This window comes from Pholis gunnellus (assembly GCF_910591455.1).
Source record: "Pholis gunnellus genome assembly, chromosome: 5".
Taxonomy (NCBI): domain Eukaryota; kingdom Metazoa; phylum Chordata; class Actinopteri; order Perciformes; family Pholidae; genus Pholis; species Pholis gunnellus.
The window spans coordinates 22,808,376-22,832,509 of NC_136531.1; the positions used below are offsets into that span (position 1 = coordinate 22,808,376).

Consider the following 24,134-nt stretch of genomic DNA (forward strand, 5'->3'; position numbering starts at 1 on the left):
CATTATATTCATGATTTCTGATTGCACCTTTTGCACATCGCACTCTGGCCCAAATACCCTTACAGTGCCTTTTGAACACACTGACGCAAGATAATAAAATGACTTAAAGGCTGCTAAACTGGAGCTCATTGTAGCTGCTCGTGTGTAGTTTTAGGATGAAGGATACGTTAGGTGCTTTCAGTTGGAGTTCACTCTGCTCAGTCTATCTTAAACAAACAAGTGCACACTCTGTTTCTTCCTGTATTCTTTATTTGTTTCCCGCCCTTGTTCCCTCTGTGTACTTCTATACCTCAGCCCGGGCTTACACTTTTCCGCCTGAACTGCATTGTGGTCATGTCCTGGCTTGCATGGCTACAAAATGGGATCCTGTCAGTAATTTTACAGACATACCTCAGTAATACTGGTGAATACACTGACTCAGCTCCCAAGGTCATAAGAAAGAACTACGTTCATTTTGTCAATATTTTATCATTTAGTTAGATTTCAGCAGAGTACAGCACTGAAATGTGTCCCCCCCCCCCCCCCCAAAAAAAAAAAAAAAGCTGCTAATGTCATAATGCTTTGTCAATCATTTGCTTATGTATTTTCCTCTCTGAAGGCGGCAGCCAAGTGTGTCACCAGCATTAACCCAAACAGATGAGATAGTATCATTGTGACTAAGGCTTGGCTGGAAACAACTAACAACATGTTATGTCTCCAGGAGCGTTGCTTTATGTTGTCAGAGGTGATATCTTCAGTCAGACTTGAGTCTGAAATGGTGCCAGAGTCATACTTGTGGAGTGTGCCTTTACGTCTGGCTTTACTGATGCAGTATTTACATTTGAAAATCAGATTGGGAAGCTCCTTACTGCCCTGAGAACTTCTGTTTTAAGGTCTGAAATGTCCGGATGTTGTTTTTTCTGCAGGCTGTGATTCCCTGCAGCTTGATGAACTGAGTTGAAAGGTGGACAGTTTACGGTGACTCACCATCTCTAATTTCACCACAAGTTTCCAGTATGACAGTAAAGCGGTGTCAAAGTTCACAACTCATCAAACGCTTCATATTATTTTACCACTGAGTGACTATCTCGGATGATATGCTTGTTAAACTTAAACACCCATAAAGGAGAACTCTGCAGCTGAAAGGATTTGGATATTGTCTTGTATCTTTATACAACACAAACATACCACTGCAGACATTAAAATGTTATTGGTCACTGATTATTGCTCCTGTCAGCATGGGCCGTGAAGAGAAAAGGAAAAGAAAAACAGTCATGTGGGGAGCAAAGAAGAGGTCATTTCAGACTAAAAAGACTGACTTATCTAACTCAGACTGTTGAAGCCTCATATTATCCTCTGCTGAACGTCACAATGCATTCTTACACAGAAAGAGTTGTAGTTGTATTACACCAATAACTCTTTCACTGTATGTGCGTATTCTGAGTATTAAAGAAACAGTGTGTAGCATTTAGGGGGATCTTTTGGCAGAAATGGATCTTTTTTTTTTAAAGTATCTTTTATCTAGTGCTGTCATGTTTCTACAGTAGCCCAGAACGGACAAACCAAACACAGGTTCTAAATTTCTAGATTTCAAGATTTGGCGTCCATTTGGCTACCATAGCTCTCCACACGTTTAGCACACAGAAGTTTCAGTTGGTTGCAGTTTGCAACCCCACCGCTAAATGCCTCCAAATCCTACACACTGCACCTTTAAGACACAATATAAAACCCTTAACCCTGTAATTACTTTTACTACCATGACAGAGTGCGTGAGACGCAACTAATTCATCATTTTCATTATCTATTCATTCGCAGATTATCTTCTAGATTAACCGTCAGGTCTAGAAAACACAAAACAGCCCATGGTGATGTCTTCAAATGTCTTGTGTTCGACTAACGGTCTACCATCAGAAGAGAATCATTTTTGTGAGACTGTAAGACGAAGAAAAGCTGCAAATCTTTGACATTTTTACTTAAAAGATTACTTATTAATGCAGCTCTAAAAGGGAGGTTAAGGGGCTTCCTTTTGGATGAGGGGTCTAAGAATAAAAAAGAAACGACAACTGACACCCACTCCATCAACCGGGTGTGTTTAACAGTCAACTCCTTTGTGTTATTCATACCGTATCTCCCTCAGTGTCGTCGTCATCATGTATTCCCACACGTCTATGTGTATGAGTGGGGGAGTAGGCTGAGACTTTTTTTCTTTTGTACTTATTCTTGCTAACTCGTCACTGTTGCTGTAACCCTCCCAACCTGCAGAACAAACCACAACAGCGTTTGTACAGGGACTATCTGCACATCCAGCAACACACTCACAATAGTGCTCGGTGAAGTCAGGTAGCTCTACCTAGTGGCTGGAGGCAGGTCGGTCTGACACTATCATGTTTACAACTGTTTTATTTGTGTATATATAAGATTTATAGTCTTTATTACGGAAGGGAAAGTACATTAATTGGGCATTTAAACTTGAGCTGCTCCAGTAGAGTTGTTCAATGCCCAAAAGTCAAATACTGTGGCTGGCTGGACCGTGCAGCTCCTTGCTGGCGTCCATTACTATGTAAATCTGAAACAGGAAGGTGAAAAACAACATGAGTAATGTAGACTGCAGTGGTGGAAACAGCATTTGAACGTATAAGTAGCAACACTGTTAAAAAAAAATATTCCATTACGAGTAGAAGTCTTATGTTTCCCCAAAGTACAAAGGTATAATCTGCTGAATGTGCATAAAGTATCAAACAACGTACTCATAAGGCAGAAATATAGGACCATGGAGTCTTATATTATTATTATTATTAATGTATAGGGATATTTTCAATGATGAGCCAAATTGAACTTCATGTTTTCCAGGGTACTTAATAAAAGTATAACCATTGGTCATATCTCATAAGCTGATTACGTAGTTTGTGTGAATGATTTTTCACAGTGAACTTGTAACTTTAGTTGGCAAAAAAAAATGCATTGGAGTAAAGAGCGCAAGACTTCCTTCTGCAATTGAAGTAATAAATTGCACAATATTGAAATACTCAAGGAAAGTACAAGTACTTCAAAGTTGTACTTAAGGACAGTACTAGAGTATTCCACACAGCGGTCCAGCAGCTGAACTGCATCTCTCTCCTCGGGCTGGTGGAGTTGGCCCGTGGCACACAAGCAAACAAAATGCCCATTGTACTGTAGCAGCCCCCACAAACATCAGCTAACGGTGCCACCGTTACCTACCAGCCTCAACACAACAGGGCCCTCATTCATCTTGAGTTTTAATCCAGCTATCTGCATGACCTTTGAGGGTGTTCACTGCGCAGTGCATTCCAGTGGGCAGGTATTGTAAATGCCCTTGATGAATCACCTTGGGGGAAGTGCTCAACACTTGAGGAAACATGGAGTTAACACAATCACAGAGAGCACACTCTTGATCTACAGGTACATCAGATTATTAAAAATGTAAAAGGAGAATGTGTTTAAAGAAGGAACGTTTTCATAAATTGATTTTATACTTCAAGTGTTTGTTTGGATCTCAATGCTAACAGTATTTCTGATAGAATCTTAAAGTTGGTAAAGACTTAAAGTCAGTCAGGGGTTCCCAACCTTCTGGCCTTCCGACACCTGAAAAGGAAGCAATGCCTACTCGGGGCCCCCTTGTTGCAAACACGTCATTGAGTTGTGAGCAGCACCACCTGTGCTTATTTACATTTAAATGTTTATTATAGGACAGAAGAGGTGAAACTTTCCAGTATTTCCCAAGAAAAAATGCCAATTAAAAAGAAGTCACAAAACACATTTATGTCGCAGAATGTGGTTTTGTCATCTTTCATATCCCGTCAACCATGATCGTGCTGCGGCCCCAACGTGAGGTTGGAAAACACTGCCCGCCATAATGGTTTGAATGCTGCTTCAAAGCCTTCTCCACACCGCCAGGAATAAAATAAATGTGGGAAAAAATGTTTTTTACAAGACTACACGGTATAGAATGAAAACTGACTTCAAGACTTCAAGTTCAACACTTTATTTTGTGTTTGCTTCTTCAAATAGCAAAGTGAATAATCTCACTTTTGTTTTAAAATTATTTATATAAATAACATTTTAACAAATCACAATAAATGTTGCTATTTACAAAGTCAAAGTTATTTAAGCATATTTAGTTTTACCAGTTTAATTTTGTGGCGATAAAAATAAGATTTGCTTCATTTCTGTTGCTTTCCAGTCTCTATAAACGGATGTATATGAATGCAGAATCTGTTGGCAATGGGACAAGACTTCCGTTTGTAGTCTGAGTCGTATCGACCAATCACATTTAAGCGGGCTGTCGTTGCGGATACACCGTCTGCGTGGAGAGCAAAAGAGGCGGAAGGCTTTGGACGAGAGGCAATCTCGAAACCGTTCTTCTGATGTCAATTGTGCTTTTTATTTGCTTTTTCAAATGTATTACCTGCACCGAAACATGAAGCAGTCCGACTGTAGACATCGTCTCTTAACTTCATAGTCTCGTCGCAATTTGCTAATCGGACTCTGTAGCTTTGTTCCTACTCGAGCCTCTGCAGATGGAGTGCAAGCGGTTTTGCCCAACGCGCTGTTAGTTGCGTTATTCTCCAAAAGGACAGAGAGCGTACGAGCAAAATGTGAAGAAGCAAGAAGACAAAGAGTACAACCGTCAAAACGCCATAAACCAACCTCCACAAAGCCGAGGAAGAATTGTAATTAGCTGTAAACTCATATCGCACATTGGTGGACTACTTAATTGCCTTTTTTAATTAAATGTGTTGTAACATCACGTTTTAACAATTTGACTCGGTGGGCAAAATATGTACTCAAAAGTAGATGTTTAAGAACTCAGGTTTGTAAAGCCTTTATAAACTAATTGGTCGTCTTTTGTAAAAATTCTCCGACATGTTTATCAGAGAACTATTTGTGATCGTCACGCCTGAAAAGCTCTGATTGCGTGCGAGGTTGAATGTGAGTCCGACTGCTACGGGTGGACTACTGGAGTCACTTCACTACAAAACTATAATCATACCACCAATTGTCAATGTTGTCTTTACAGGAGGCTACGATGGCAACACGTTCCTGGACAGCGTGGAGTGTTACGACCCTGAGAAGGATACCTGGTCGGAGGTGACGCACATGACGTCTGGGCGGAGCGGCGTCGGTGTGGCCGTTACCATGGAGCCGTGCCAGAAAGAACTGCCACAGTGTCAGAAGTCTGAGAGGGAGAACGGCGCCTCATCACCAGCCTATCAGTCGGCTAACTCCGGTTTTAGCACTTACAACAATCAGCGGCAGGGCGGGTCCTTCGGCAAAGGCCCGTGAGGCTCCTAGCTCCCTGTCACTCACTCACACAGACAGACAAGCACCCCAAAACTCCACTCGGTCTTCCCAAATCTAAAGAAAGACCCTCACAAGAAATTAGAGACTGATGTGAAACACCCACATGCTGCCTCTGGACAAGCAAAAAAAACTAAATGAGTAACACTTTATTTTAAATAAGCAGTAAAAAAAGAAAAATCCTCCAGTCCACTTTTCTAGTCTGGTAAGTTGGTTAATTTATTTGGGAAATCTGAGAGACCTCAGTCCGTCTGTGCTTCCAGATCTTTTGAAGTCTTCAGTCGGACAAACATCTCCCTGGTTTGAGCCCCGGGAGGAAAAGGGCTGCACACTAAAAAGCTCCGTTTACTGGCTCAAAGAGTCATCATCATGTAGGCTATATACGTAGCCAGACCCAGACATAAGTTATACATCAAGCTAGTTGACATCTGTCACACTCAGATACAATATTTAACTTGACAGACAATCCGTTGAACTTGAAGATCTGAAGACTGAACTCGTGAACTGTTTTTTTAAACGTGGAGAAAGTATTTTGAGTATTTTAAATACAAAATTACTCCACTCTAAAGTATTTTGTTACAAATTACGTTAGATTTTTAATCGGCCCTATCAAATACAAATTACAAAATACTCAAAAGTAATTGAAATACGTATTTCAAATACAAGTAATAGAAATACTGCCCATCTCTGGATCTAATGACACCTCCACTTGGGTGGTTTATGTCAAAAAATTTGGGTCGCATGCATTTAAGTTTATGCAAAGCAGCAGTGGCCACCAGAGGGCACTACAGCCCTTGATACTGGTAGCTGTTGGCTGTATCATATATTAACATCATATTTAACTACAGCATGAAAAGATCATACAAAAATTATAGTATTTTGAAAAAGAAATTGTATTGTATGTGGAAAACATTTATGAAAAAGTTATAGTATACTTTGTCAAAGTCATGAAAAAACCATTGTATAGAATCTCAAAATGAATCATTAAAATGTCATAGTATAGCATGTCATAAAAGTCGAGGTATAGTACGTTGAAATTGTCTTTTAAAAAGTCATAGTAGAGTATGTTGAAAAAGTCATAGTATAATGTGTTGAATAAATTAATAAAAAGGTTATAGTATCCTCCTAAGACCCAAGCTCTTTTTTGGTGTGTATTTTTAATTTCTCTTTGCAATTTGGGCTTATTGGGACCTGATAAGTATACAAACTAAGCATTATCATTTGACATGATGTAGTTTTTGAGAAAAATGATGTCCACATATGTGTACACTCGTACCAAATTCCCATAAAACACAAAAGTCATCACTGTGAAATAAAGTGTTCTACTCTCTATTTACCAAACTGAACACAGCAGTTTTTTCCTGAATGCTTTTGCATTCATTCAAAACACATATGAACATGTTTTTGAACATGTTTTGAACAAACAGTGCGAAGACAAAACTAGAAAAAATATTTTGCACCTTTCAGCACAGTCACATTGACACTACGGCTCGTTTGAAGTGCTGCAAACAGTTGCAGGAAGACATCTTATTTCTGTGACAAGGTATAAATATATAGTATACATGTCACTGTTCCATCTAAAACTGTCCATTTCCATTTCTGAACATGGCTATGGAAAAACAAAATTTGCAAGAAATATTTTATATTTCCAAAACCATTTTTATCAACAATAACCATACAGTCCAAAACTATTACTATTTCAAACTAGGAATGCCCTTTCTTCTGTATGAACCTGTTCACACCTATGTGTGAAAGGCGGTGTAACAGTTGCGATCCCTTTGCAAGCACAGAAACACCTTGCATGTCCCACACTGCACTCGTGATTTCCCGGAGCAGCCTGCCGCTCTGCAGCGGGCTGCATTCTTCAGGTTGACCACCTCTGGAAGATGTGCATTAGCCCTTCTGCGGATTGAGATATGGGACACTTCCTTCACTTGACCTTTTTTCCCTTGTTCTGAAAGGTCTGCATCGTCTTCTGGTACACCATTGTCACGCTGGGCCAAGAAGGCCTTAGCCACTTCCATGCGGAACTCAAGGAACTGAATGATTGCCTTCTTTGGTGTACCACATACAGCAAGATCTTTGCGGTACAGTAGCCAGCTGTTGGCCAATGCCAGATCCATGAAGTGCATTAGCATCCGCAGTGTCCACTTTTTAGTGCGGATGTTCATGCGATAATAACTCATCATTCTGTCGACCAAGTCGACCCCACCCATCTTGGAGTTGTATTCACGGATAATACTTGGTCGTGAGATAGTCACATATCGTTTCAGTTTCTTGTCCCATCGCTTGCAGGTATCTTCCGGTTGAATAGCATGAACAACCGACATCATCAGTACTGGTTTATTGTCATACCACTTCACTACGCCAATGTTTCCATCTCCAGTGGTAACTTCTGCTGAGGTGCCTCTTCCAGCCTTTTTCATTGCTTTGTCAGTTGGTAGCTTCTGCACTGGTGCAGCAACCCGATTCTTCATAACTGTACCAGTCACGTACACCTGCTTCTTCATCATTCGTTCCACACCAGCAATGGTTGTGAAGAACCGATCACAATACAACTTTGTACCAGGATGCAGAGTTTGACACAGACGATCGATTACCAAGCTTCCAAGACCCAGATCTTCTGGTTCTTCAACCTGCTCACGCAGTGCATCTGCACCTTGATATATGTCAAAGTCCAGCACAATGCCATCTGCTGTAGCGCAAACAAAGTTTTTCATACCAACTGGGTTTGGCTTCATTGGCAGATACTGGCGACACGGACAGGCTCCTGTAAATGGAATCATCTGCTCATCGATAGATACGCATTCTGGCCGAGCCTGAGACCTGCAGCCTTTTAGAATGCGATCAAGAAAAGGTCTCACCTTCCAGAATTTGTCACACTTCTTCAGGTCTTCTGGAACATCATCATCAATGAGCACTTTGAGGGATCGCTTCAGTCTGAAAAATCTGTCGCGTGTGAATCTTTCGGTGATGGCAGGGAAATGCAAGGCTTTGGACCAGTACATCCTTATTTGCGGGTATGGGACACATGACATCAAAATACAGGCACCAAAAAAATGATACACCTCGTCAATAGTTGTTTTGAGTAGGTTCCCACTTCTAGCCAGTGATGTAGCATTAGAGCAATCTGCAATCATTTTGATCAAATTTTGATCAATATACTGTTCCACATAGTTCAGTGGGGTCCAGCCTTCTCTGTCATGCTCGGTTTCCTCCTCATGCTCAAACTGAACTAGGTTTGGTGTCAACGGAGTAGCAGTCCAGCGCATTCCACGTCCATTCTTGGGCTGTCCTTGACGTCTTGGTCCTGGTGTTGGCTCTTCGGGGCCATCATTTGAGCCATCAGCCTCAACCTGCTGAGTCTGACGCCGACGTCTGCGAGTCGCTGAACACTCTGCTTCTTCATTGTCACCACAGTGACGTTTACGTCCCCTGCTGGGCTCACTGGGCTGTGGAATGGGGTCCTCATCCCCACTATCGTCCTCCTCACTGCTGTTCAGCTCCTTTGGTGGAGGTTGATAATCAGCATCCTCCACAGGATCATCGATGTCAGACAAATCTTCCACCTCTGAGTCGTCTCCAACAATTGTCCCCAGTATCCGCTCTGCTCTTGACAGAGGAATATGCTCTGGAAATCCAATCATGAGAAAAATCATTATAATGAATGGATATTTATTCTTCAGATGCTGCTGTTTGGATTTCAACTGTCGTAGAGCCATTGTGCAACACATTTTGTTCAGATATGCACTGGTATATATTTTTGAATCGCAATAAAAGTCTATCTAGCTAGCTAGCTAGCTAGATAGCTATCTGTCTATCTAATCATATACAAATCCATGTAGATTTATTCATAAATCATGCTATATCTGTCAGTACTGTTGTAAACTATTAATTTCTACCAAAATCTTCCCAAACTACGTTTTTACACTCACATTTTGTTGTTAGCATTTTAGCTAACATTTTAGCATTTTCAACAACACTAAATTCCTCTGTCCCCGTATGTGGACATCATGTTTAGCGGCATAGTAGATCATTACTGTCACTAACTTTTGACAAATTTACATGCCATGGCAAACATACAACACTTGTATACATATCTGAACAAGAATCAGCCACGAAATGTGTTTGGTATTTTTACCTGGTCGACAGTTGGGTCGGGAGTGGCCATCTGAAATTTCCGGGGTGTTCCTTGACATCTTGAATTTGACCTGTAATGTGTTTTACTCTTCTGACACCACTAGATGGCAGAGTGATTAGCCTCGTATGTGTATATCAGGCCCCCCTTAAGCAGAATTAAGTAGTATGGTATAGACAACCTAAAATATGATGTCCACGCATGTGGACGGCAGGTGCTAAGAGGGTATAGTACGTTAAAAGGTATCATACAAATTAATCATGATAAAGTCAGTCTTAAAATATTAAAATATAATTGTAGTATAGATTGTCATTAAAGTCACAGTAGAGTAAGTCATAGAAAAGTCCTAGTGTAGTATGTCTAAAGAAATCATTGGCTAATATATGTGAAATTATTATTTTTCTTTGGTCCATACTTTTCAATGTGCGTTAATAAAAGTGTACAACAAGTAAAGAAGAGTTAACGTCACAGCGCTGACATTACAGCTAGTAATATGAGCTGTGAGAAGAGATGTGGGGATAAATATACTTTAATATAGTGCAGTGGGGCCAAAGTCTTTTTCTTCATTGCTTGTAAAGTTAGCGCTCGAGGGGGTTGGACTTGCTTGTCCGGAAAATCTTGTCCGGATGTTTTGTGTTGTTACCTGCCAACTTGACATCGGTGTGCTCGTCTTTAACGATGAGTATCGGCTCCCGACTCCCACCGGACACTAGTGGATCCTCCTCGGACGCAGGTATGTGAAATCCACCTGGTTAAAGCAGAAAACGACATTTTTTGTTTTTGTTTTACTTGACTGTTATGTTGATACTGTAGAGACGAACTGAAACTATTTTTAAGATATGAAAGTTGATGGACGGCTATGAACGTGTAACACTCAAGTTTCTTGTGATTTTGCTGCTATGACGTCCAGTTGCGTATCTGACATGTGATTTCGAAACGACTTTTTAATAATTATAAACTAAACAAAAAAACCTCGTTTCTAAATACGATTTAAGTCCCACTAAATGTTTGGCATGGTCTGCTTTGTCTATTTGTTTAGTTGCCAAGTGTCATATTTCTTCAGAAACTAAAAAGGCTAATAAACAAATGTGGATTTAGTGGTATTATCACAGGGGTTGAGCATGTAGTCTTTACCCTATAACTTTATAATTATCAGGGGAAAGTAGGCCTATCGGAAAAACAATGACCTCAACCCTGTCCCGGAGGAGGATCCTTTCTGTTAACATGTTGTCAAACTAGTTTATCCACTTTAAATCCGCCCACGATCATTCATTCAAGGCCAGCGATGCCTAAAGCTTCTACCCTCTACAGTCCTGTGTGTTGGTACGTCATCAGTCTGTTTGTGTCATATCATTTTTAAAATAGTTCTCCAGAGACTGCAATGTTTTGAAAGTCAATTTTAGCCTCGGTGTTCACCGTCGCTCTTTTATTTCATCAGTGTGGAGCAGCAGCCAGGATGATCCCAGTGGGGCAATTCAGAAACTTCGGCGCGGAGCAGGACTCAAAGTATCGGGTCCTGAAACCGTGGTGGGATGTTTTCTCAGAGTACCTGTGCGTTGCTATGCTGATGATTGGCGTCTTTGGGTGCACCTTGCAGGTGAGGCACCTACAAACCAGATACTTTGTGATCATATGCTCATTAATCCTTACAATGATTACATCGATTTAGAAACCTAATCTAAGATTCTGCACGATAAGGGTAAAAGGTTTGCATTATTTGTATCTACTTATCACTAGGGTTGGGTACCGAAACCCGGTGCCAATATGGCACCGGTACCTATACGACCGTTGTTACGTGCCTACTGGTTTTTGAACCTACTGGTTTCCCTTCCGTGCGTGTGTTGTGTTCGCTTAAAAGCAGCAGCTGTTTTCTGCCTCTGTCGCCTGATTCGTCACACATTCACAAACATATTGCTGGAGATCTATATACCACATCTTATATCAATTGCGGGGATTACGATTGTATAAGTGAGCACTACATCACAGCCACGTATGAAGAAATACATTGAAGAAAATATATTTATGGAAAGATCGCAACAACCTGGTTTCGAACCCTGTCCAGCAAAATAATAAAACTCCCGACGGCGGTGGCACTACACACTCTGCCAACTCCACTTGTTTACTTCAAAGGTATTCATTTACTTATTCATTAAGTCACACCTTGTCAATACCCAGGAAACGTTTTGGTTTAAGGTGAACTGAAACAACTGGTTACCTGGGGGCGTATCTTCGAACACTTCTGTCGCTAAAAGCAACTTAACGAATTGAGTTCGAGGCGTTTACTTAGATTCAAGCAATAGTTTTATTTATCACAGAGATATTAGCCGAGCAGTTAAACGTGCACGGTCCTAACAGTTCCTCTCCGATTGAGAGCAACGTGAAAAGGCGCTTCGACACGGCAGCGCGGTAAGTTTTGTTGGTTCTCCTTAAAGGAGCCATTGGTCAAAGTCAAGGTGCAGGCGGGATCGATTTTAGCAGAGCGACGGCCTGGTTGGAGCACTGAGCATATCCGCTCGCACCGGCTCTCATCCAGGATCCTCCTTCGATGCGTCATCAGTGTGTGTGTATGTTGTGAAAGCCTAGCCTAACAGGCTCCAAAGTGTGTAATCTACGTTTTGCTATCCCAAGCTGTGGTATGTACTGTTCTCAGCTGGCAGTTTACTCCAAGATTTGATATCAGTGTATAGTTGCCCAAGCAGAGTTACAGTTTTCTCATTCCTTTGTACAGGCGAGTGCTAGAGCGCCCCGCTTGGAGTTTTAAACCTTCATAACCTGTAACTCGCAACTCCGCTAATTAGCACATAAAGCTCTGATTAAATTTATTTACCTAACACTTCCAAACCTTTTTATCAACGCTTTTTCGCGAGGCTTTGCCCAGACACCACCCACGCATTTTGACAAAAACAAATGTACTTTTGTGACGATTATACAGTGACGATTGTATTGTGAAAATACTCATTAGCGAACACTAAGCCACAGGAGGAATGAAATATCAGTAATGTTCTATCCACAAAACAATGAAGAAATGGACGTAGTGATTGACAGGGTCATTCTACATATTGTATGTGTCTTGTAACTTATAGTGAAATACAGTGGCTCCCATTCCGACGGGGTTTCATTGTTATAATATACTGTGGATACCGACATGTATCGCTTAACTAACCCCGTCGGAATGGGAGCCACTGTATTTCACTATAACGTCACTGTATAATCACTGTATAGTCAAAATGCGTGGGTGGTGTCTGGGCAAAGCCTCGCGAAAAAGCGTTGATAAAAAGGTTTGGAAGTGTTCGAAGATACGCCCCCAGGTAACCAGTTGTTTCAGTTCACCTTAAACCAAAACGTTTCCTGGGTATTGACAAGGTGTGACTTAATGAATAAATAAATGAATACCTTTGAAATAATCAAGTGGAGGAGGTACTGCGGTCAAGTGGTCCGTCATCTGCGGAACTTCGGTCACGTCAGCCGGCGTTTGAAATGTAATGCTCGTCTATTCGTGGTGTTACGGTACGGGTGCTTGGATAGCCCAAAAAGCCCGGAAATAGATCAATATTTCATCAATAATTTGTCTAATTTGATATAACAAGTCAAAAACAACGTCATTTTGTACATTAAGTGAAATACAACAATAAAATGATCTGAAATACACTGCTGTATAATCTTTAATTGAAAAAGGGTTCGAAAATTATAATATTACCTAATAATAATCTTTGATCTGTAAAAAAAAAAAATTCCTTCATTGGATAGCTAAAGTTCTGTTCATGATGACCCCATATATCTCCATGTCAAATGTAATGTAATCTTACTGGATAGTTTTTGAGAGAAGTGCATGTAAAGTTAGCTCAAATGACATTCAGATATTCAACATTTCCCCATATTTGCCATTTTATTAAAAATAATCCTTAATAGGTTATGTCAATGTTTCACTGTATTCTTGTTTATGAAGACCATCACTATGCCCATGTATATTTTCAAGAGATATTACTGTACAGTTTTTGAGAAAAGTACATGTAAAGTTAGTTCAAATGACATTTTGATATTCATAATTTCCCCATATTTGACATTTTATTAAAACTAATCCTTAATAGGTTATGTCAATATTTCACTGGATTCTTGTTTATGAAGACTCTCACTGTACCCATGTATATTTTCAAGAGATATTACTGTACAGTTTTTGAGAAAAGTACATGTAAAGTTAGCTGAAATGACATTTTGATATTCATAATTTCCCCATATTTGACATTTTATTAAAACTAATCCTTAAGAGGTTATGTAAATGTTTCACTGGATTCTTGTTTATGAAGACCATCACTATGCCCATGTATATTTTCAAGAGATATTACTGTATAGTTTTTGAGAAAAGTACATGTAAAGTTAGCTGAAATGACATTTTGATATTCATAATTTCCCCATATTTGACATTTTATTAAAACTAATCCTTAAGAGGTTATGTAAATGTTTCACTGGATTCTTGTTTATGAAGACCATCACTATGCCCATGTATATTTTCAAGAGATATTACTGTACAGTTTTTGAGAAAAGTACATGTAAAGTTAGCTCAAATGACATTTTGATAATAATAATTTCCCTATATTTGACATTTTATTAAAACTAATCCTTAATAGGTTTTGTCAATATTTCACTGGATTCTTGTTTATGACGACCCTGGCTATGCCCATGTATATTTTCAAGAGATATTACTGTACAGTTTTTGAGAAAAGTACATGTAAAGTTAGCTCAAATGACATTCATTTCCCCATATTTGAACTGTTAAATAAACAATTCCTAAAAAGGTTGTAGTAAATTTTAAATGAATTCTTGCTCATGATCACTCCGACTATGTCCTTTAAAATGTAATGTAATTTTATTGCATGTCTAATGTTTCAATTGTCTATATTGAAAATCTAGACATTGACATTAGTAAGCCTTGTTCTTTTGTGTCATTTTGGACATATGTAGCTCTACCTCCCTGTACCTACTTCCTTAGTGAGATGGTGATCAAAGGCATTGTTCTAAAACTAATGTATATGAACACATGCATATTATTTACTTTCTGATTGTCAAGTTTCAAAGAAAAACTTTTAAAGATAAAATGCAAAACATATTTCACCACCCTCTCCACACAGACAGATACAGGTATATACAAAGAGACAAAAAACATAACATGTATTTGCACAAACAGCATCTCCATTCACTGCTCTTCATTTTTAACAGCATCGATTTGTGCATCTGAAGGCAGTCGGCATGGAACCACCTATGGCATCTGTCACACTGAATCTGAAAAAGAAAAAATTGAAACAACTGACAATCAACAATAAGACAGATCCTATTTAATCTGAATTTGCCAGCTGCCATGGTGCAAATGCAAGGAAAAGAGCAAGGCAGAGTATATGGACATATCAGAGTGGCTTGGTGCAGATGATGACATCTCAAATGTTCTTTGAGACTGTGATAACAATGAAGCCTCTTTGTCCAATGTATTTAGTTCATTTGAAATTACACAGATATTCCTGGAATCTCAAAAGAAGGTACACCATCTTGTTTGCATAGCCAAGATTAAAACAAGAGGTGCCCTAGTGGCAGAGGAGTAAACCGCAACATCACTGATATGACTCTGAATGGCGACCTTTCTTACACAACATTCCCATTCTCTCTCTACCCTCATTTCCTGTCAGCCCTATACTGTCCATTCTCAATTAAATCTACAAAATACCAAAAGAAAAACTGCCCAATGCACAAATACAATTAATTACAACAACACCTTACCCATTCAGTGATAGCAGGTCCTGGAGTGGGCGGCTTTGTGGCAGAACACATGGCACAGTTGTTTTCGATGTTGAAAACTAATTTAGAAATAAAGCAACATCTTTGATCGTTAGTCGTACAATATCACAATATAAATAAATATGCAGAAAACCTAGAATGAACACAACAACTTTAAATAAAAGGGGCAGTAGCATTGATAAGTGGTTAGGTGTTATAGTCACTGTATTTTCCATGTTAATAATAAAATGAGTTTTTGCAAAGTGAAAAAAAAAAATAAAAAAAATAAAATATATATATATATATATAAATGAAAAAAACCTGTCACATACCTGATGCTTCCAGTATTTCAAGTGCCATGTTTCTCCGTTCCTGCGCCATCTCTTTTTTTGTAGTCCCAAAGGCCATGTTGGGTGTTCCAGGGAAGGCCTCCATCACTGCTTTTACTGTACAGTAATATCTCTTGAAAATATACTTGGGCATAGCCAGGGTCTTCATAAACAAGAATCCAGTGAAATATTGACATAACCTATTAAGGATTAGTTTTAATAAAATGTCAAATATAGGGAAATTATTATTATCAAAATGTCATTTGAGCTAACTTTACATGCACTTTTCTCAAAAACTGTACAGTAATATCTCTTGAAAATATACATGGGCATAGCCAGGGTCGTCATAAACAAGAATCCAGTGAAATATTGACATAACCTATTAAGGATTAGTTTTAATAAAATGTAAAATATGGGGAAATTATGAATATCAAAATGTCATTTGAGCTAACTTTACATGTACTTTTCTCAAAAACTGTACAGTAATATCTCTTGAAAATATACATGGGCATAGCCAGGGTCGTCATAAACAAGAATCCAGTGAAATATTGACATAACCTATTAAGGATTAGTTTTAATAAAATGTCAAATATGGGGAAATTATGAATATCAAAATGTCATTTGAGCTAACTTTACATATACTTTTCTCAAAAACTGTACAGTAATATCTCTTGAAAATATACATGGGTACAGTGAGAGTCTTCATAAACAAGAATCTTGACAAATTATTGATGAATTTTGATCTATTTCTGGGCTTTTTGGGCTATCCAAGCACCCGTACCGTAACACCACGAATAGACGAGCATTTCATTTCAAACGCCGGCTGACGTGACCAAAGTTCCGCAGATGACGGACCACTTGACCGCAGTGAGGTGGCGGAGTGTGTAGCGCGACCGCCATCGGGAGTTTTATTATTTTGCTGGACAGGGTTCGAAACCAGGTTGTTGCGATCTTTCCATAAATATATTTTCTTCAATGTATTTCTTCATACGTGGCTGTGATGTAGTGCTCACTTATACAATCGTAATCCCCGCAATTGATATAAGATGTGGTATATAGATCTCCAGCAATATGTTTGTGAATGTGTGACGAATCAGGCGACAGAGGCAGAAAACAGCTGCTGCTTTTAAGCGAACACAACACACGCACGGAAGGGAAACCAGTAGGTTCAAAAACCAGTAGGCACGTAACACCTGAACCGATACTTTGAATACTTTTTTTACACTACTCTGATGACTTCGTCCTGGCAGCGGGTAACGATAGCTACCGTTTGTATAGCTACAGTAGCTAGCTAGCCATCAACCTTTTAACAGAGAAAATGCCGAAAGGTAAACAGTCAAAAGTGTGGCTGTTTTTATTTTGAAAGTCCGTTGCTCACTGGCAGCGGTGGCGGAATGGAGACTACTGGACATCGCTGCGGTAAAGTCAGCAGACACTCAGGTCTCCGTTGTCAACTCAGCACACACTTACATTTTAGTGACCTATACGCTGAAATTCACGGTAAACGCATTCAAACGGCACAGATCGGGAGCGAGCGAAGGACTTTGGAAGTTAGCAGAAAGATTTAACGTGAGACAACATCCGTTTCTTCAGAGGAACATCCGGTTTTCAGAATAAGATGCCAACAAAGTATGAATTAAATTCACATTAAGTATAAAACATGCTACCGGCATCTCGTGAGTTAAAGGGAAAATACACCTAAATTGTGCGTAAAGTGTCTTTATTCTTTGATCGCTGGGTAACCATCATCACCTCTGAGTTACAGCATTATAGTGATGAACAGTAGAGCTGCATTCACATGCTCTGACTGAAGACAGAAGACACATTTAGATGAAACCTGCTGAAACATGTTATTCCTGTTGCACAGCAGTGGAACGCTTCACATGACGTCACACACTGAGCACAGATAGTGAAGAGATATAACTGCTACTGTGTAAAGGGAATACTGCTGTTAACAAGAACCTTATTTGTTTTAAGTGTTTGCAAACCAAATGTTATTGCCCTTTTGTTCATATAGCAGTACTTTTAAAATAAAAGTGCACAATACACTACCTTTGAATTAATTATTGAACTTTGCCATAACAATGCGATTAATCGCAAAAAATCCATGCGATTAATCGCGATTAAAAATTGTAATCGTTGCCCAGCACTAATATGTATAGTATACTTTAAACAGTTAAATATATTGTTCAATTTGAAGAAAAAAATGTGCCTTGGCAATAAAAAAAGTATCGGTTTAGGCACCGTTTAGGCACCGGTATCGTTTTAAAAGTATCGTTTTAGCACCGGTATCGGAAAAAACCCAAACGATACCCATCCCTACTTATCACAGGATGTTTTTGTTCCCACACACCCTCCTCTCTGTTTAATTCCTACATTATCTGACCTCCAAGTCATGCAAAAACACAGACAGTCAAACTGAATTAACATGTCTCTCCTGACCCACTTACTGCCGATTCAGACCACTAACCTGTTGCTTAATGTGTCTCTCACCACCTGATTATCATTTCTGTGTCACATTAGAAATAGCACAGAAGGAAAGCAAATGAAATAACTAAGTAAAGATATGTTCTGCTTCTTATTTCTTAGTTTCATTAGCACCCTGTCTCCCTGTAGACAGTGAGAAAGGTGTCTGTGCTGCTGTATTAAAGAACAAAAGTATGGAGACAGTTAATTGTCCTGCTTTATTCATTACTATGAACACATGTATTAGGATTTAAATCAATCTTACACCGTCCAGCTGCTCTGTATACTCACTACAGCACCAAATGTATATTTATCGACCACAAAAAACAGTCCCCAACAAATGCTCTAAACTTTTTCAGACACAAAATACAGGCGGGTGACATTCTTTCAAAAGATATTCCCTCTTTTTTTTTTTTCTGACAACGGTTTATCTCTAATTTGTCACCTGTTAGTATTTAGTAGTTTCAATATATATCAAAATGTTGAAAAAATTAAGTTTGTGTTTTCTTTTCTTTTTTTAAGATAGTGAATACTGGGAGATCTTGTTGTCCATTAGTTCACATGTACACAGGTGTTTTGGTAAACAGAGCATCTTCTATGCGTGTCCCTAACAACAAAGCTTTTGTAAAACTCTAACCAGCCCGAACATTTTCAGAAACTACGTTTTCAGAGAAAGGGAAAACTGAGCTTGTAAAATCAAGACTATGCCCCGTTTTCTCCGTTGTGAGGCGTCATTCATGAGGTGACATGTTGCGCAACGGCGGCAATGAATACATCCCAGAATGGTGCACATGGCTAAATAACCTTGCTAACAGGTCTTGACATGTCTACAGATACTGTAAATGTGCAGTTACTCTTCCACTATATTGAGGAACAGAGGCGTCAGAATGCTCAGTGCAAGTCACTGCTACATTATCTAACACTCCTTACTTTTTATATATACTTTTATCATGGCTAAGGGTTACATATAACACAGTTTATGTGGAGCAAATCATTTTTTCCATTTATTTTTTCATTCATCTGTCTTCCACAGCTCACCCAAGACAAGATTTCTTGCCTGCCCACCCCCTACACCAGCAAGACGCCTGAAGCAATCAACTGCAACTACATCCGGACCGACAGGGACAACGAGACGTCACAGCACACATCGGTCCCACCTGAAAAGCCCGTCATCGAGGAGGTGTTTGGTCGCAGGAACAACCTGGACGTCCCCCAGTATGTGTTTGTCAACCACTATTGCTACGAGAAGTTTGTCCACTGGTTTGCAAAGTTCTTCCCGTACCTCGTAGTGATCCACACTATGATCTTCATGGTAGCAAGCAGCTTCTGGTTCAAGTTCCCCGGGACGTCTTCTAAACTTGACCTGTTCGTTACCATCCTTGGGAAGTGCTTCGATTCTCCCTGGACCACAAGGGCCCTGAGTGAGGTTTCTGAGGAAAGAGGAGAGGAGAAGCTGGTTAGTTGGAGGAGGAACACCATGTCAAAAGATTCCACGGATCGACAAGCAGACGACGAGGAGAATACGGGACTGCTTCTTCGCTCCTCGTCTGTCAAGTCTAACCCAGAAAAGAAAAACCCGGAGCTTCAGTCGGCCCCCTCCGTCTTGGATAAGAAGGAGGGAGAGCAGGCCAAAGCTCTGTTTGAAAAGGTGAAGAAGTTCAGAACTCATGTAGAGGAAGCAGACATCTTGTATGTCATGTATGTGCTACAAACGGCACTGAAAGTCTTCAAGTTCCTTATAATCATTATCTACACGGCGGTGCTGGTACCGAACATCGAGATAATAGTGCGCTGTTATGTTCCTCCTGAGCTGACTGGTTTTGATATCTATTGCTGTAACCACAACAAAGCCCATCTCTTCTCCAAGCTTGCCTACTGCTATATCTGCTTCGTGGGAGTGTACGGACTTCTGTGCATCTACACCCTCTACTGGCAGTTTCATAGGCCTCTGAAGGAGTACTCCTTTGAGCACGTCCGACTGGAGACGGGCATCAACGACATACCGGATGTGAAGAACGACTTTGCGTTCCTCCTGCACCTTGTGGACCAATATGATGCTCTGTACTCTAAGAGATTTGCCGTCTTTCTTTCCGAGGTCAGCGAGAGCCATCTCCATCAGCTCAACCTCAACTTCGTGTGGACCGTCAAAAAGCTGCTTACCCGCCTCGCCAAGAACTCCAGCAACCGGTTGGAGCTCCACCTTTCCATGTTGCCGGGGCTCCCCGACACCGTCTTTGAGATTCCTGAAGTGGAATCGCTTAAACTGGAGCAAGTTAAAAATGTCATCATCCCAGCTAGTATAGCAAAGCTGGACTCTCTTCGGGAGTTATCGCTGGTCTTCTGCCCTGCAAAGCTCCAGCTTTCTGCCCTGACCCACCTCAAGGCACATTTAAAGGTCCTGTGTCTACATTTTGAAAGTTTAGAAGAGGTGCCTTTGTGGATGTACAGCCTGCATTGCTTGGAGGAGTTACATCTGAGTGGTCCTTTAGTCAGTGAGGTGTCCAAAAATGCCACCCTGGAATCTCTTCGTCAGCTTAGAGCTCTGAGAGTCCTCGATATCCGCTCCCACCTTACTAAGATCCCACCCAGCGTAGTGGATGTTGCGTTGCAGCTGCAGCGGTTGTGCATCCATAACGAAGGCGTCAAGCTCCAAGCTTTTAGCTGCCTGAAGAAGTTAACCAACATAGTCTCGCTGGAGCTGGTGGACTGCGACCTGGAGCGCATCCCAAGTGCCGTCTTCAGCCTGAACAATCTGCAGGAGTTGGACCTGAAGGAAAACAAACTCACCACTGTGGAGGAGATCCTGAGCTTGCAGCACTGCCAGCGATTGGTGACACTAAAACTGTGGCACAACAAAATCACTTACATCCCTGATCACATCAGTAAGCTGCACACCCTGGAGACGATGGACGTTAGCTGGAACAAGTTACGAAAGCTTCCCTCTCGGCTGTTTTACTGCACCAAAATCAGGCACCTCGATGTCTCCCACAACCAGCTCACCTCTCTTCCTGCTGAGGTGGGCATCCTGCAGGGCCTCCAGTTCTTCTCCGCTGCTTTCAACTCCCTAGAGATGCTGCCAGAGGAGCTGTTCTCCTGTAAAAGGCTAAAGACGTTGGCTCTCGGAAACAACTGCCTGTTGGATCTCAGCTCCAGAGTGGCCAGCCTGGCCCAGCTGGTCCGGCTGGAGGTTAAAGGGAACCGTCTGGAGTCTCTACCTGTGGAGATAGGGAACTGTCCCCTGCTGAATCTCAGCGGACTGATAGTGGAAGACAACCTGCTGGATCTGCTGCCATCAGATGTACGAAGCAAGTTGACTAATCGCTGAGTTTGCGGAGCTAAGGGCTGTTGCTGACCCATCTTCTCTCAGTGTATGGTGGTCTGAAAGCAGAGCATTAAACACCCATAAAGGAGAACTCTGCAGCTGAAAGGATTTGGATATTGTCTTGTATCTTTATTATTGGTCACTGATTATTGCTCCTGTCAGCATGGGCCGTGAAGAGAAAAGGAAAAGAAAAACAGTCATGTGGGGAGCAAAGAAGAGGTCATTTCAGACTAAAAAGACTGACTTGTCTAACTCAGACTGTTGAAGCCTCTTATTATCCTCTGCTGAACGTCAAAATGCATTCTTACACAGAAAGAGTTGTAGTTGTATTACACCAATAACTCTTTCACTGTATGTGTGTATTCTGAGTATTAAAGAAACAGTGTGTAGCATTTAGGGGGATCTATTGGCAGAAATGGATTTTTTTTTTTTAAAGTATCTTTTATTTAGTGCTGTCATGTTTCTACAGTAGCCCAGAACGGACAAACCAAACACAGGTTCTAAATTTCTAGATTTCAAGATTTGGCGTCCATTTGGCTACCATAGCTCTCCACACGTTTAGCACACAGAAGTTTCAGTTGGTTGCAATTTGCAACCCCACCGCTAAATGCCTCCAAATCCTACACACTGCACCTTTAAGACACAATATAAAACCCTTAACCCTGTAATTACTTTTACTACCATGACAGAGTGCGTGAGACGCAACTAATTCATCATTTTCATTATCTATTCATTCGCAGATTATCTTCTAGATTAACCGTCAGGTCTAGAAAACACAAAACAGCCCATGGTGATGTCTTCAAATGTCTTGTGTTCGACTAACGGTCTACCATCAGAAGAGAATCATTTTTATGAGACTGTAAGACGAAGAAAAGCTGCAAATCTTTGACATTTTTACTTAAGAAATTACTTATTAATGCAGCTCTGAAAGGGAGGTTAAGGGGCTTCCTTTTGGATGAGGGGTCTAAGAATAAAAAACGGGATAAACTATCACCACTGACACCCACTCCATCAACCGGGTGTGTTTAACAGTCAACTCCTTTGTGTTATTCATACCGTATCTCCCTCAGTGTCGTCGTCATCATGTATTCCCACACGTCTATGTGTATGAGTGGGGGAGTAGGCTGAGACTTTTTTTCTTTTGTACTTATTCTTGCTAACTCGTCACTGTTGCTGTAACCCTCCCAACCTGCAGAACAAACAAACCACAACAGTGTTTGTACAGGGACTATCTGCACATCCAGCAACACACTCACAATAGTGCTCGGTGAAGTCAGGTAGCTCTACCTAGTGGCTGGAGGCAGGTCGGTCTGACACTATCATGTTTACAACTGTTTTATTTGTGTATATATAAGATTTATAGTCTTTATTACGGAAGGGAAAGTACATTAATTGGGCATTTAAACTTGAGCTGCTCCAGTAGAGTTGTTCAATGCCCAAAAGTCAAATACTGTGGCTGGCTGGACCGTGCAGCTCCCTGCTGGCGTCCATTACTATGTAAATCTGAAACAGGAAGGTGAAAAACAACATGAGTAATGCAGACTGCAGTGGTGGAAACAGCATTTGAACGTATAAGTAGCAACACTGTTAAAAAAAAATATTCCATTACGAGTAGAAGTCTTATGTTTCCCCAAAGTACAAAGGTATAATCTGCTGAATGTGCATAAAGTATCAAACAACGTACTCATAAGGCAGAAATATAGGACCATGGAGTCTTATATTATTATTATTAATGTATAGGGATATTTTCAATGATGAGCCAAATTGAACTTCATGTTTTCCAGGGTACTTAATAAAAGTATAACCATTGGTCATATCTCATAAGCTGATTACGTAGTTTGTGTGAATGATTTTTCACAGTGAACTTGTAACTTTAGTTGGCAAAAAAAAATGCATTGGAGTAAAGAGCGCAAGACTTCCTTCTGCAATTGAAGTAATAAATTGCACAATATGGAAATACTCAAGGAAAGTACAAGTACTTAAGGACAGTACTGGAGTATTCCACACAGCGGTCCAGCAGCTGAACTGCATCTCTCTCCTCGGGCTGGTGGAGTTGGCCCGTGGCACACAAGCAAACAAAATGCCCATTGTACTGTAGCAGCCCCCACAAACATCAGCTAACGGTGCCACCGTTACCTACCAGCCTCAACACAACAGGGCCCTCATTCATCTCGAGTTTTAATCCAGCTATCTGCATGACCTTTGAGGGTGTTCACTGCGCAGTGCATTCCAGTGGGCAGGTATTGTAAATGCCCTTGATGAATCACCTTGGGGGAAGTGCTCAACACTTGAGGAAACATGGAGTTAACACAATCACAGAGAGCACACTCTTGATCTACAGGTACATCAGATTATTACAAATGTAAAAGGAGAATGTGTTTAAAGAAGGAACGTTTTCGTAAATTGATTTTATAAATGGATCTCATTGCTAACAGTATTTCTGATAGAATCTTAAAGTTGGTAAAGACTTAAAGTCGGTCAGGGGTTCCCAACCTTCTGGCCTTCCGACACCTGAAAAGGAAGCAATGCCTACTCGGGGCCCCCTTGTTGCAAACACGTCACTGAGTTGTGAGCAGCACCACCTGTGCTTATATACATTTAAATGTTTATTATAGGACAGAAGAGGTGAAACTTTCCAGTATTTCCCAAGAAAAAACGGCAATTAAAAAGAAGTCACAAAACACATTTATGTCGCAGAATGTGGTTTTGTCATCTTTCATATCCCGTCAACCATGATCGTGTTGCGGCCCCAACATGAGGTTGGGAAACGCTGCCCGCCGTAATGGTTTGAATGCTGCTTCAAAGCCTTCTCCACACC

At 40.6% G+C, this 24,134-nt stretch overlaps 1 protein-coding gene across 1 annotated transcript; it reads left to right on the forward strand.

Annotated features, from left to right (window-relative positions):
* Window positions 1-10,094: 10,094 nt before the first annotated feature.
* On the forward strand, window positions 10,095-23,795 carry LOC306696107 (volume-regulated anion channel subunit LRRC8C-like). Its single transcript, XM_079159620.1, has 3 exons — window positions 10,095-10,169; window positions 10,875-11,033; window positions 19,028-23,795. The coding sequence occupies exons 2-3, from the start codon at window positions 10,893-10,895 to the stop codon at window positions 21,317-21,319; spliced, it is 2,433 nt and encodes an 810-aa protein (XP_079015746.1). The 5' UTR covers window positions 10,095-10,169; window positions 10,875-10,892; the 3' UTR covers window positions 21,320-23,795.
* Window positions 23,796-24,134: the final 339 nt, after the last annotated feature.

What these genes read in the sequence shown, in the direction of transcription:
- LOC306696107 (XM_079159620.1), top strand. Translation starts at nt 10,893, where the DNA reads ATGATCCCAGTGGGGCAATTCAGAAACTTCGGCGCGGAGCAGGACTCA. An exon ending in TCTTTGGGTGCACCTTGCAG is followed by an intron (nt 11,034 to 19,027) that starts GTGAGGCACCTA and finishes TGTCTTCCACAG; the next exon opens with CTCACCCAAGACAAGATTTC.